The 13,145-nt window shown below is 44.5% G+C and overlaps 1 protein-coding gene across 4 annotated transcripts in view; it reads right to left on the reverse strand.

Annotated features, from left to right (window-relative positions):
* Positions 1–2,883: 2,883 nt before the first annotated feature.
* The window catches only part of LOC106988798 (nuclear RNA export factor 2-like), a 33,839-nt gene continuing 23,577 nt past the window's right edge, over positions 2,884–13,145 (reverse strand). For all 4 annotated transcript variants that reach the window (XM_053201468.1, XM_053201467.1, XM_027053828.2 and 1 more), the window contains 20 exons: positions 12,432–12,615; positions 12,046–12,199; positions 11,675–11,758; positions 11,450–11,554; positions 11,250–11,330; positions 11,060–11,129; positions 10,824–10,912; positions 10,596–10,703; positions 10,311–10,420; positions 8,348–8,384; positions 7,880–7,948; positions 7,739–7,794; positions 7,506–7,613; positions 7,322–7,380; positions 7,094–7,209; positions 6,959–7,001; positions 6,324–6,396; positions 5,632–5,814; positions 3,284–3,344; positions 2,884–3,144 (listed from right to left, as the gene is read on the reverse strand). In XM_053201468.1, the coding sequence (XP_053057443.1) occupies positions 3,100–3,144; positions 3,284–3,344; positions 5,632–5,814; positions 6,324–6,396; positions 6,959–7,001; positions 7,094–7,209; positions 7,322–7,380; positions 7,506–7,613; positions 7,739–7,794; positions 7,880–7,948; positions 8,348–8,384; positions 10,311–10,420; positions 10,596–10,703; positions 10,824–10,912; positions 11,060–11,129; positions 11,250–11,330; positions 11,450–11,554; positions 11,675–11,758; positions 12,046–12,199; positions 12,432–12,615 (1,835 nt within the window). In that variant the 3' untranslated portion in view covers positions 2,884–3,099. The remainder of the gene's footprint in view (positions 3,145–3,283; positions 3,345–5,631; positions 5,815–6,323; positions 6,397–6,958; positions 7,002–7,093; positions 7,210–7,321; positions 7,381–7,505; positions 7,614–7,738; positions 7,795–7,879; positions 7,949–8,347; positions 8,385–10,310; positions 10,421–10,595; positions 10,704–10,823; positions 10,913–11,059; positions 11,130–11,249; positions 11,331–11,449; positions 11,555–11,674; positions 11,759–12,045; positions 12,200–12,431; positions 12,616–13,145) is intronic.

Below are 13,145 nucleotides of genomic sequence, written 5' to 3' on the forward strand. Positions count from 1 at the left end.
TGATATTTTTTGCATCCAAATTCATCAAGGATATTGGCCTGCAGTTTTCTCTTCTGGTAGTGCCCTTTTCTAGTTTTGATATAAAAGTAATGCTGGCCTCATAAAATGAATTTGGGAGTGTTCTTTCATCTTCATTTTTTTGGAAGGGTTTGAGAAGGATTGACATTATTTTTTCCATAACTGGTAAAATTCACCAGTGAAGCCATCTGGTCCTGAACTTTTCTTCATTGGGAGATTTTTTTTCATGCTCATTCAATCTTCTTACTAGTAATTGGTCTGTTGAAATTTTTTTTAATTTCTTCCTAATTCCATCTTAGTAGGTTGTATGTTTCCAAGAATTTTTCCATTTCTTCTGGGTTGTCCAGTTTGTTGGTGTATAGTTGTTCATTCTTTGTTTTTAGTTAAGGAGTTCGCTGATGGTATTGTGGAACCTGACAAGCCCCAAAACTGCAAGAGAGGCTGGAAGGCTGGAGACCTAGGGAAGAGCTGCAGTTCAAGTTTGAAGATGGTTCCTTGGCAGAATTCCCTCTTCCTTCAAGGTCAGTCTTTTCTCAGGGCTTTCAAATGATTCGATGTGACCTACCCACATAATGAAGAGTAACCTGCTTTTCTCAAAGCCTACTGATTTAAATATTAATCTAATACCTATCCTCACAGAAAAATCCAGAATAATGTTTGACCAAATATGTGGGTACCACAGTCTAGGTAAGTTGACACATAAAATTAGCCATCACAGCTGGGATCCTGTTAAAACTGCAAAATTTCAGACCCTGACACAGACACTTGCCTTTCCTAACCCCTCCCCCCCCCCAAAATCATGCCATCTTACCATTACTACCTTTCTTTGATGCAAGTTAGGGTGCTACACACAGCACTTCTCCCTGCTTTATTTTATACTGCTGGGGTGTGGGACAGTGTCTAATTTTGCATGATCTAGGTCTAAGACTTCTGCTCTTGGATATAGTCACTGAAGGGGTGATGTGATCACATCCAATGACTGACTTTATCCAGCACAGAGGTTATAGGGTGATAGAAATAAGGAGCAGTGCCTGAAGATAAATTTTGTGATCATTAAAAAATGGTAACATTAAGGCCTTATACGGAGGCGAATAGAATCCATATTTAGGACGATTAAGCAGAAGTTATACACTAGAGCTAGGGGTGGACTTCCCAGGCATGGATCCTAGAGATGAGGGTATTAGTTCAAAGCAAGATCTGGGACAAAGTGTTGGAAGCAGAGTAACAAACTGGCATCAGAAGGATTTTTAGTGAAGGCACAGAAGTTACTTGGAGATAGAAAAAGTCATCATCAAGGCTGCTCTTCCTGGAGTTCCTGCAGCTGCTTCTGGGGTTCCTTTCCCACAGAGGCTTCTAGGTCATGATAGGGTACAGTGAGGGTTCCACCAGCCATCTCCAGCAGCAGCCTTTGTGATAAGTGCATCTTGGAGTTGTCCATAAACTTGATGCCTTTGTACCAAGGGACCAAAGGAATTGGGAGGATTGGCAGAAGAATGAGTGACTGGAGGACCATGGCATCTGAGTTAGCTAGGGGATGAGGCCAAGGATGTGGAAACCTAATGATGTATATATAATGATGTGGAGAGAATAAGTAAAGGGGCCATGAGATAGGTACCATGGTCCCTGCCCATGAGGGAACTCAGACAACTTGGAGAGCCTAATTTGAGTGAGATACTGAAATTTCTTGCTAACATGTGAGGCTGCCTCTGTTCCTCACAATGTGGCTGGAAGGTGTGCACTGCAGTCTCTGTCTTTGCACTTCTTGTCTTTGATCACTGAGACACTACATGGAATAACATGGAATTACTCCTTATGTAATAGCAATTATTCTCTTAGTTCACATTTCCAAGAAATTCACACACCACTATATGGGTTCCTCCTGTAAATGTACATAAAGAACTGTAAAGTGGAAGTGGTAGGAAATAACTTGTGTGAGACCTGATAATAGAGGCATAATTTGTAAACTGGTGGTACCTCACCTGTGTCATCACTTATAGGATGGCAACTTGAAATTTGTTACTGTTATTATTTTAATTTCAAAAATTTCAAAAATGCCTGCTGGTGGTCTAAAGTCCAAATGTTACAGAAGCATGGAAAATAAATTGTACAAGTGTCCCTTTCAACTCTTGCCTGCAATTCTGAACTTCCAATTGCCAGTCGTTGAGAAAGGTCCTACAGAACTGGCCATAATGTGAGATTCTATGCTACTGTTGTCTGTCTGGAATGAAGCAAAATGTCTGAATCCCCTCCCCACCCCAAGTACATGGATATAGAGCACCCTTGTCAGCTGTCTGAGAAATTAACTGGGGAGACAGTCTGACTCTCCCTCACTCTCAGGTGCTGAAGTGAGATCCCTCCTACAGTGCACTTTCAGAAAGGATGAGGGGGCAGTAGAGTGGATGGATGAGAAGACAAATGCAAGCATGGTGAGAGGTGTGAAAAGGCCCATTTCCCATTCACCTGTGTGCAAATCATAAAACTGTTGATGGTGTGCCTTTGAATGCATTCAAATGATCAGGAATAAGAAGTAAAATAGGTGAGTCCTCATCTTCCTTCCTTCCACAGCCCTCACTAGCCAGTAGGCAACCTTTGCAAAGCCCCTGTTGTTCCAGGTCACATGGCTGCTTCTGCATGCCTCCAGGTAGAGCATCTGATTGAACCACACTGTTTCCAAAGACCAATCCCTGAAAGCAGTGCGTGTCCCTTCTCATCAGAATTTATTGACACACTACCTATGAAGTCAAGCCTGGTGTACCTGCAAGGGGCCGCCAGTGTGAATAATGTGGAGGAGAGGGCAGGGCTTTTCAGTCCTGGACCCATTGCCTCATGCTTGGGGTAGGGGAAGAGCAATCTAGGACACACATACAACATGCAGCATCACTCTTTATTATGAAGATAAACAGAAATCACGAGTGGGGGAAATACACAGAACAACTAATACTTCAGGTGGTTATGTCACCTGGCCTGCTAGTTAAAGATAACTTTGGTTTCATGGTTAGCCTGGCCTCCATCCCCAGCCATGAACATGACCTTAGGCTGGAGTAAAGACAACCAAGATGATGCGGACATCCAAGGCTTCTTCTAGGTGATTTGCTTGAAGGCGTCCTCTGGGATCTTTCCCTCATTCTGAAGGGAAGGAGTTGGGACATCAGAAGAGCCAGATCCCAGAGTTTCATTCCCAGGCTACCCAGCCTCCACCTTCTTGGCCTTCCTGAAGGCCCAGAAACACCCATCTGTAACCAACCTAATGGATCCCAGACCTCACCTTGAGCATAGTGAAGACCTGACCAGCTCTGGTGTAGTTCCACTCATTGTCCTGAAGGCACCTGGAGTGGGAGAACAGATGACCTCCATTAGTACCACAGTACAGAGACGCTGACCATGCGATGCTAAATATATGCCACCTTTTTGCTGGTATTCATGTACCACCAGTATGAGCACTATGTGTAATGGTGAAGAAAGACCTAGTGAAAATGTCTATCACATTGACACAAAATGCCATGCCCACTAGACTTCAAAACAGAAAATTAGAGCTCTCCAAAGAACAAGGGAGTTTAATATATGTTGATAAAGAAAAACATTCAAGTAGATAAATGGAAATTTATTAAAAGTACAAGTTTCCAATCATTTTTTATTGAGATATAATGTACATACCATTGTGTTATTATTTTCGTGTACATACCATTTTAAAGTGTACAATTGTTTTCTTAGTATATCCACAAGATTGCTCAACCATCACCACTATTTAATTCCCAAATAATTTTATCACCTCAAAAAGAAACTCCCTAGACATTAGACATGGCTCCCTATTCCTCCCCTTTCCCCAGGCCCTGGAAACCACTAATCTGCTTTTGGTCCCTGTGGATTTGCCTATGCTGGACATTTCATAGAGATGGAATCATACACTATGTGACCTTTTGAGGCTGGCTTCTTTCTCTTAGCATAATGTTTTCAAGGTTCATCCATGTCATGGCATACATCAGAACTGTATTCTTTTCTATGACTGAATGATATTCTACCATATGAATGTACCAGCTTCGTTTATCCATTTACCAGCTAAAGGGCATTTGGGTTGTTTCCACTTTTTGGCTATTATAGATAATGCTGCTATTAACATTCCTGTACAAGTTTTAGAGTGAACATACCTTTATTTCTCTTGGTGTATACTTAACAGTGGGATTCCTGGTTTATATGGTAACTTCATTTAACATTTTAAGGAACTGCCAAAATGTTTTCCCTAACCACTGCTCCATTTTACACTCATACTTGTAATATATGAGAGTTCTAATTTACTCACATCCTCACCTATGCTGATCTTCCATTTCAGTGACTAAAGCCATCTTCATGACTGTGAAGTGGTATCTCATTGTTTTTGATTTGCATTCCCTAATGACTAATGATGTTAGGCATGTTTTCATGTACTTGTTGCCCATTTATTTGTATATCTTAAGATAAATTTTCATCAAACAATTTCCCCATTTTTAAATTGGGTTGTCTTCCTATCATTGAATTGTTAGTCTTTCAGGTATGCTCGATAGTAGACCTTATCACATATGAGATTTGCAAATATTTTCTACCATTCTGTAGGTTGTATTTATATTTTCTCAGCAGTGTCCTTTGATGCATGAAGGCTTTTAATTTTGATAAAGTCTAATTTATTTGTCTGTTTTTTATTTGGTTGCTTGTGTTTTCGTGTCATATATGAGACCATTATCTATTTTAAGTTCATGAAGGTTATACACTTATATTTTATTCTAAGAGTTTTTATAGTTACAGATCTTACATTAAATCTTTAATCAATTTGAGTTGATATGCGTGGTATGGGTCAAATTTATTTTATTTTATTTTATTTTATTTTATTTTATTTTATTTTATTTTTTTGCATGTGGATATCCAGGTGTCTCAGCATTATTTGTTGGGAAGATTTTTTTTTCTTCATTAATTTTTTTTTGGCACTTAGCTGGAAATCAATTGACTATAAATGTCAGGGTTTATTTCTGGAGTCTTAATTCTATTACATTGACCTATATGTCTACCCAAATTTTAGTACCATGCAATCTTGATTATAATACCTTACCAATGAATTTCAAAATTGTGAGGATTGGGAATTCTGAGTCTTCCAACTTTATTCTTCACTTTAAATATTGTTTTGGCTATTCTGAATTCATTGCATTTTAATGTGAATTTTAGGGTCACTTTATCAATTTCTGGAAAGCAGCAAACTGGGATTTTGATACGAATTATGTTGAATATGTACACCACCTTAAGTAGTATTTCTATCTTAAAAAGGTTTTCAATTCATGAACATAGCATGTCTATTCATTTTTTAGGTCTTCAGTTTATTCCAACATATTTGAATGAACTTGTGTACCGATATTCTAATAGTTTCTTAGTGAATTACCTAGGATTTTCCATATGCAAGGTCTTGTCATAGGAACATTATAATGTTTTAAAAGTTTTTAATATATATCATCATAAAATTAGGATACTTTATTCATAGGCCTTCTTTTTTGGGGAAGCAAAATATCCAAATACTTATTTTTCAAATTGCTTATGCATTCCTATTATTTATTCTCCCAGCTCCCTCTTATTCCCCTGTATACCCAATCTCACTTCTGAGACCACTCGGGTTTCATCCCAGACTGAGTGGAGAAAGCCTGCACCATTTCCTGCTGCTCCTTGGAGAGGATGAACACAGAGCTGGAAGTGGATGAGGACACTGGGATGGAGGACATACTCTGAGTCTCATTTGGGCTGGCATCTCTCACAAACAGCTCGTCATTCACGATGCATAGACTGGAGGAAAAATGGACCCTCAGACAACTGACAAATGGACAATCCCACACCCCTAACAATGACCCTGCTGCCACTGTCTCTCAGCAACCAGATTCCTTCCATACCCCTAACTGTGCCTGTCCCATAGCTTCCCTGGGTGGTAACTCTAGCCCTCCCACAGATGCACCTGTGGAGAGTTTGTCTACTAGCTTCACTAGATTTGTAAGTTTAAACCCAATGCATTTATTATGCAAAAACAGTCCAAGGGGCAGGATAGTCTAATACCATTTTCAGAGGAAGACGCTGTTTCACTGAAGGATTATGTGATTTGGCCAAGGTCACTCACCTAGTGAATGTTGGGGTCAGGAAAATAACACAATGCTTTGACTCCAGAGCCCACGCTCTTAACCACTAGGCAAGAATAATACTTTCCACAATACTGACAAAACCTCAAGGACATACAGTGCTACATTCCCAAACCCCTGAATCTCAGCTGAATGGGGTGTTTCTACACACAACACAGCACTCACCTGGAATTGTTGGTAGGTGTAGCAATAAAGGTGCGGGTGAAGGCACGAACAGAACCCTGAGACCTTCCTTCCACTTCAACAACAAACAACAAGCAACTGTTCAGTTCATTAGAACTGAACATGCTTCACATGCTTACATAGCATTCCCCAGTCAGAGTTTAACCTGATATTCATGTTGAAGGGTACAATTGTTCTATGAAAGTCAGGATGCCGGGAATGGGGAGGGCAATACGAACAGTCTGCTCCCAGTGACACAGACCTTTTTATGTGCTAGGCCCTGTGTAAATAACTTTATGAATTCATTTGATGCATTTTCACAGGCACACAAAAGATGGGTGTTATTAGCCCCATTTTGAAAATGAGGAAACTTGGAAGCTTAATTAATGGGCCCTCCTTCTCCGAGTGAGGATCTGGGATGAGAGCCATCAAGCTACATAGCCTGTGCCCCTAACACCTGAGATCTGCAGGGCAGATGGGCATGGACCCATGTCAGATCAGGATGGTTTGGGAGCTGAGTGAGTGGAGGCAAGAGAACACTGCAATATGAAGAGAAGTGGAAAGAAAGTTGAGAGGGAGCCCAACCAGAGGGAAGGGAGCAGTGGGGAATCTGCAGAAGGGGTCCAACATATACTCACCTTCCTTGAACACCCCATTGACAGAGAAGCAGAGCATCATCTCCTAAAAAGGAATAACCCAGGTGCTAAGTCACCTAAACTTCCTACCCAGCTGTGGCTTTCTAGAGCTGCCCTTGGGAGGAAGCCGGTGCTCACCGTATGGAACCACATGTCCACCACGAAGGAGCTGATGTCATGCTGAGTTTTGGGCAGTGTGCTGAGGGAGCACACAATGTCATGTTTTGTATGCTTCAGCAGCTGAATACGCAGATCTATAGGGGGGAAGAGAAACAAGTGAAGGTCAGGGGCTGCCACACCTTGTGCCTTATGATTACCCCCTCACCCCCCCCTTTCTCTGCACAATCTTCCCCATCAAACACGCACAGGGGTCCTTGATCTTCTTCATATTCCTGCTTTCCTTGAAGTACTTGCATAAGCTGCTTCTAGGGAGACAAAGAGGAAGAGGAGGTGATAGATAGTCTGGCCAGTGTGGGTGTTTCCAGGAGCTGTCCTTCATCCACCGGGGAGTCACACAACCCAGGATCAGAGTCTGAGCTTTTCTACTCACGGGGCTGGGTCTTTGGGGTTGAAGGGAATGGTCAGGGAGAAGCAGGCCTTGTAGTGGTAAGCACAGAGGAGACCTTGGCGGTCTTCAGAATCATAGATCAAATAGTACCTGTGGGGAAGCAATGAGGATAGTATATCTCTGGGGTCTGGACCTCAAATGAGACTTGAGAACCCCCATGAACAGACCTTTCTCAGCATCCAGTCCCCATTTCTTGTGGTCTCTAAAGTACTTACTGCTGAAGAAATTGCAGGATTAGACTCTTTAGTTTCTCAGATCCTCTGGAGCTTTCCTGTAATTAAAAGACATTTGAGACTATGTAGATGATAAAGCCTCCCTTGTAATACCCCAAATGTTGTTTGATCCTACTTCCTCACCTTGCTGGACTTTATTAAGTATGGGGCATCAGTGTCAATGATAATTGCAGGGGGTAACGTCTGGCCATCCTGGAGAAGGGAAGAGGAAGTCAGCAGTGGAGACCAGGGAGGTGGCCCTGGATACTTAGGGAAAAGGATGAGCCCAGGAGAGGATGAGGGTCAGAAGACAGGTGTGAAAGGGCACTAGAAATGCCCTTTCTTGCCAGGGGCAAGATTACAATGGGTGTCTTCATCATGGGGTCCTGGAAGTCTCTACTATTATATGCAACAATGTGTGTGTGTGTGTGTGTGTGTGTGTGTGTGTGTACATTTTTTCCAGGAAGAATATCCTTATCTTTTTCAGGAGTCCATGTTTCCTAGTGCATAAAGGTCATGGATACATGCAATCTAGACAAGACCAATGAGTTTGAGGGCAGATATGGAGATGATCAATGTTAGTAAGAGACAATGATGAGTGTAGGCACTTACCAGATGTAACAACTTGGGGAAACATTCCCTGATGGCACTGTCCAAGACCAAAAATAGAAAGAAGTGGTTGATAGCCTGGGGTTGCAATTCTTCATTTGTGTGAAAACACTGATGCCATAAACAAAGACCAATATGTTCTGCCCATCCAGAAGCCCTTTTTCCCATTTCAGCCTCTGATTTCAAGAGGTTTAGGTCCACTACTCTGCTGAGCACTAAATGTCTTCCATATGGACTCTCTGAAGGTAGAGAGTCCTCTATCTTATCTCTCTCTATCTAATCTATCTTATCTTATCTCTATCTTATCTCTCTCCACAGCTTCACATTCATATTCCCTACTGCTCTTCTTCCCTCCATCACTTTCTCTCTCTCTGTCTTGCTCTCTCTCTCCCTCTCTCTCCTCTCTTACCTACCTGCTGGGTATCTCCCACCTACACTGTCCTGACTCCCATCTCCAGTGCCACCAGGAGCAACATTTGGATCCCAGCCTCTGGGGCTCCCTTCCCCTCCCTGCCTCCCTTCCTTCCTCCAGGTCTCCACTGAAGACTCCAGACAGAAGAGGGAATGAGGTGGGAACCCATGGCTCTGCTACCTCACTAGGGGCCCAGCATTCTGCAGGATCATGACACCTCCCAGGGATGTCCCAGAATGCCAGGGCAGAGAGGTGAGTGAGGCGAGACCCAGGAGGCAGGGAAGGAGGGGGAGGGGGTGGGGGTTCAAGAAAGAAGAGGGAGTAAGGGGAGGAGGGGAAAGGTGAGAGAGACATAGGGGAGTAGTGACAAAGGAGGAAGAGAAAGCAAAGCAAAGTGAAAGGAAAAAAAGCTCCATTATGTTGGTGGGGGCCAGGGAGGAAGAGAGAAGAAGCGGGGAATGGCTCTGTAGCTGCAGCCCTCTCCTTCATCTGCCCTGGCTGGCCCTGGCACCTGAGGTAGGAATGGAAAACATGCAGGTGTTAGGCTGGGGGCCCATTGGATGCTGGTTGAAACTTTGTCACCTGTGTGAGCTCAGCTGGAGCTGGGTATGGGAAACGAGGCAGATACAGGGGAAGGAGGCCTTCCCCAGAAGGAGCAGGGGTCAAGCCCCAGCTCACCATGGGCCTGAGGGTCCATGTCCCCCTCTAATTGTCACTGCCTTCCCTCCTGATGGCCCCTGTGCACCTGTGCCTGTCTCAGTAGATTCCTTGCCTGTGGAATTATACCCATGTCAGGCTACCCAGGGCTCTTCTGAACGACCAGATGGGATGATGTGACATATGTGGGAGGTGGATAGGGGGCAGTGCCTCTGAGAGGCCTGTCCTTCTGTCTTCTCAAGCACTTCTGCCCTCTGCCTTCCATTCCTACCTTGGGAAGCCCTCTGTTCACTGGCAGTGGTCCAGTTCTTGCCCCTTGACTCAGGGAACCCTAGTTTCTCCCAAAGAAGGTTCAGCTCCTGGCATATGGCCAGAGAAATAGATGTAATGAGAGAAGCCATCCAGGGCCTTGAGGCACAAAGCCACCATGGAAACCTGGGACAGATGGGGAGACATTTCGTTTAAGAGAAGGAAAGCCCTTCTCAGAACAGTTGAAGAAAGCCCCATACCAACACAGAGGCAGGGAGGCCTGTCTCAGCATGAGGCTCAGGGCTGGAGGACCCTACTTAGTCCAGGTCACCAGCATCTGTTTCAAGGCTGCTTACCCCTGGTCCTGGTGAGGAGGGGGAGACCTGCTTCTTGGAGCACATCATAGGTGGGTATCAGAGAAAGCTAAGTGCAAAGTCAGAAACAGATGCCAGAGCATGTAAAGAGGTGAGCAGGTCAGAGGGATAAAAGATCTTTAAGTGAAGGTGAGGGACACAGACAGAGAAGGCAAGGCTTGTGATACTCCCAGAGGACTAAGGATGCCACCACCAGCAGAGGGGCACTGTCAGGGATAGTTCAGGACCCCATGGGTGAAGTTATCCAAGAAGGGTGACAGAGGTTCACACTGACCTTATGTAGGTGGACTGGTCTGGGAAGGTGTCGCACAAAGGGTTCCCTTCTAGCCAAAGCTCTTCAAGCTTCAGCCCTTTCATCTTGTTTAACTCCCACACCAAGGTCAGCTGAGAAATATGGGGAGGAAGCCGGGAAGGAGTCCCAGGGAAAGAGACACGGGGGCCCTTGCACCCCCAGCCCCCACCCTTCTACATAGGTACCTTCTCTTGCCTACTGTCATCACTCGGATGAGCACTACCACCCACCGTCACCCCCAACTTTGATCTGGCTCCCTCTTCCCACCTCATTTTTGGAGAGGTTCAGGATCTTGACTGTGGGGACCATCTGTATAATGTCAGACAGGCCATCCAGCTGGTATAGTTTGTTGTTGCTCAAGTTCAAGGACAACAGCTTTTGGTGAAGAAGAGTTAGAGTGACAGTTACTATCTAGGGCCTCAGAGACAAATCTGTCCTCCACCTCATAAGTTCCACCCCCTACTATTGATAACAGCACTGGGACTAAGGCCTTACCTCAGGGAAATTCTCTTCAATGATCTGCAGGGTGGCAGCCATGCAGTTTCTTCGATTCAGGATTATATCAATATCATGGCCCACCAAGTCTTCAGGAAGCCAAGAGGAGGCAAACAGAAGGCTGAGAGGGGTCCAGGGCCAGCATCAACACCTCCCCACGTTACCATTCCTCAGTCTCCCTCCCAGGCAGATCCCTGTGCCCTCACCTGCCCTAGCATTACTGCTATCAACTGTACCTGGGTCAAAGCGGAGACTCTGGAGGTCAAGAGCTTCATGGGAGACATCATAGCGTTTGTGCATGGTCAGCTGCAGAGAAAGGCAGAGAAAGCCACTCTGAGGCTCTGGTAGGGATAGGAAAATCGGGGGCTGGAGGAAGAGGAGGTGGGTCTGGGTGTGGGCATGCAATGGGCCTTGAGTCTGCATTACCTTTAGCTGCTTCATTTCTTCTGGCTTCAACTTATACCGCACAGAGTAGGGTACATTAGAGGGATTGACAAAGATCGATATCTGCAGGAAGGTGAGGTGCTCGGGTAAGCACCAATAACTCTGCTTCCAAAGAAGACCACCAGACCCTGGCCTGTCCTCCCACCCCGGGACTAGGTACAGGTAATGCCCTCAACACATACCTTTTGGCTCTCCTCATCACATATCTTGTAGCTGACATCTTTCAATGCAGAGGCAATGCCAGCATCCTGGACAAAGAACCGAGCTTGGTTTTTCACATAGTGAAACTACAGGAGAGGGAGGCAACAATAATTTTGAAGGATAGAGTCTACCTGCTCAGTGGGCTCCCCCCACCCCAGCCCCTCTTTCCCTGTGTCCACTCATATGTCTTCACCATCCTCTCTTACATCCACTGGAGTGAAAGGGACACTGCAATGGTCCTGGATTGACTTCACTAGCCATGTCTTCTCATACTTTCCCCCATAGGGAATCTAAAGATGAAAAGAAGGGATGGGAGTGAGGAGAGACAACACGGAATTAAAGCTGGAAAACAGACCCAACAGTGTTCTTTTCCAACTCTCTACTGAGCTGTACAGGACTTCTAAAGAAGGGACCACCAGCATTATTTCTTATTTTTGTGCAAAATACGGATTTTCTAAACCCTCTTTCTCTCCATTGGAAAACTCTCCTACAAATAATCGATGTAAAGTTGTTTAAAGTGGTATTCCTTTGATAAAGTTCCAGGATATTCTAGTGAAGATCTTGCCAGGACACTCACGGTGATCTTGAACCAGCTCCCTGGGGTTCCATCTTGTGTGTTCTCCCTCATTTCTCTCTTCAGAGGTTTTCTATCTCTCCACACAGTAACATGGATATGGCCTTCATTATGCCATTTCACTCTCCTCTTGTTCTGTTGGTTGCTATAGAAAGTGCTGCAGAAGGGAAGTGGAGAGGAGAATGGTGGCCATAAATGCTAAGAAAGTCTTCATTTATACACCCTTACCTCTCTGCCACCAGGACTACAAGTAGGATTGCTCAACCATTATTCCACTTTGAGCATTCTTCAATTTTCCAGTGAGAGAAGGAAAAGAAGAGCAAGTAGAGTGAAAGAGTTGCATAATCCCAGGGGTTGCTACATGCAAACCAGGCTGTATGGTCACTTACTGTCTTACTTGGGGGTACTCCTGGACATTCCTCATCATCACATTTCCATCATCCTCCTGGTGGTGTGAAAGCTGAGGCTCATATCCACCATGTTCATATTGGGGGTTACTCTTGCCAAAATTACCTCGCAAAGAACTCCAAACTCTCTGTCTTCCTTGAGGTGAGTTACCACCATCGTTGGATTCTAAAAGGGGGACAGAAATACAAGTTTGAAGATACACCAGTGGTCCACTTACCATGTACTATGTCTTAGGCTCACACCATAGTAGGGCAAGCAAAATGCCAACCTGCCCTAAGGGTCCAATCCCACAACCCCCAGAAAAGAAACTCCTCTGTTTGTCCAGACAGGAGAACCTTATTTTACAGATGGCACTATCAGGGGAGGAATCTTGGGGGAGGAGAAGGAGGTGACTGAGTAGGAGCAGGGGAAGAGGAAACTATATTGAACCCTTTAAAGAATGAAACAGGATTTATAAAAACAAACAAATAAAAACAATGTGTGATCCATGGGTTAGATTGCAAACCAGCCATACACCAGGAAGGCATCTGAATTGTGCCTTCTCTCAGGCTTAACACCCACACCAATACCACAGAGGCAATCTCTCTCATGCTTCCCAAATATAATCAGCCACCAAACTGATCCCGCTAACAATCAGCAAGCTGTTTCCTTTGCTGGTGTAGTACAAGCTTTAACGTCAAGAAAGACTGATGTAA

This window comes from Acinonyx jubatus, chromosome X, assembly GCF_027475565.1.
Source record: "Acinonyx jubatus isolate Ajub_Pintada_27869175 chromosome X, VMU_Ajub_asm_v1.0, whole genome shotgun sequence".
NCBI classification, from domain to species: Eukaryota; Metazoa; Chordata; class Mammalia; order Carnivora; family Felidae; genus Acinonyx; species Acinonyx jubatus.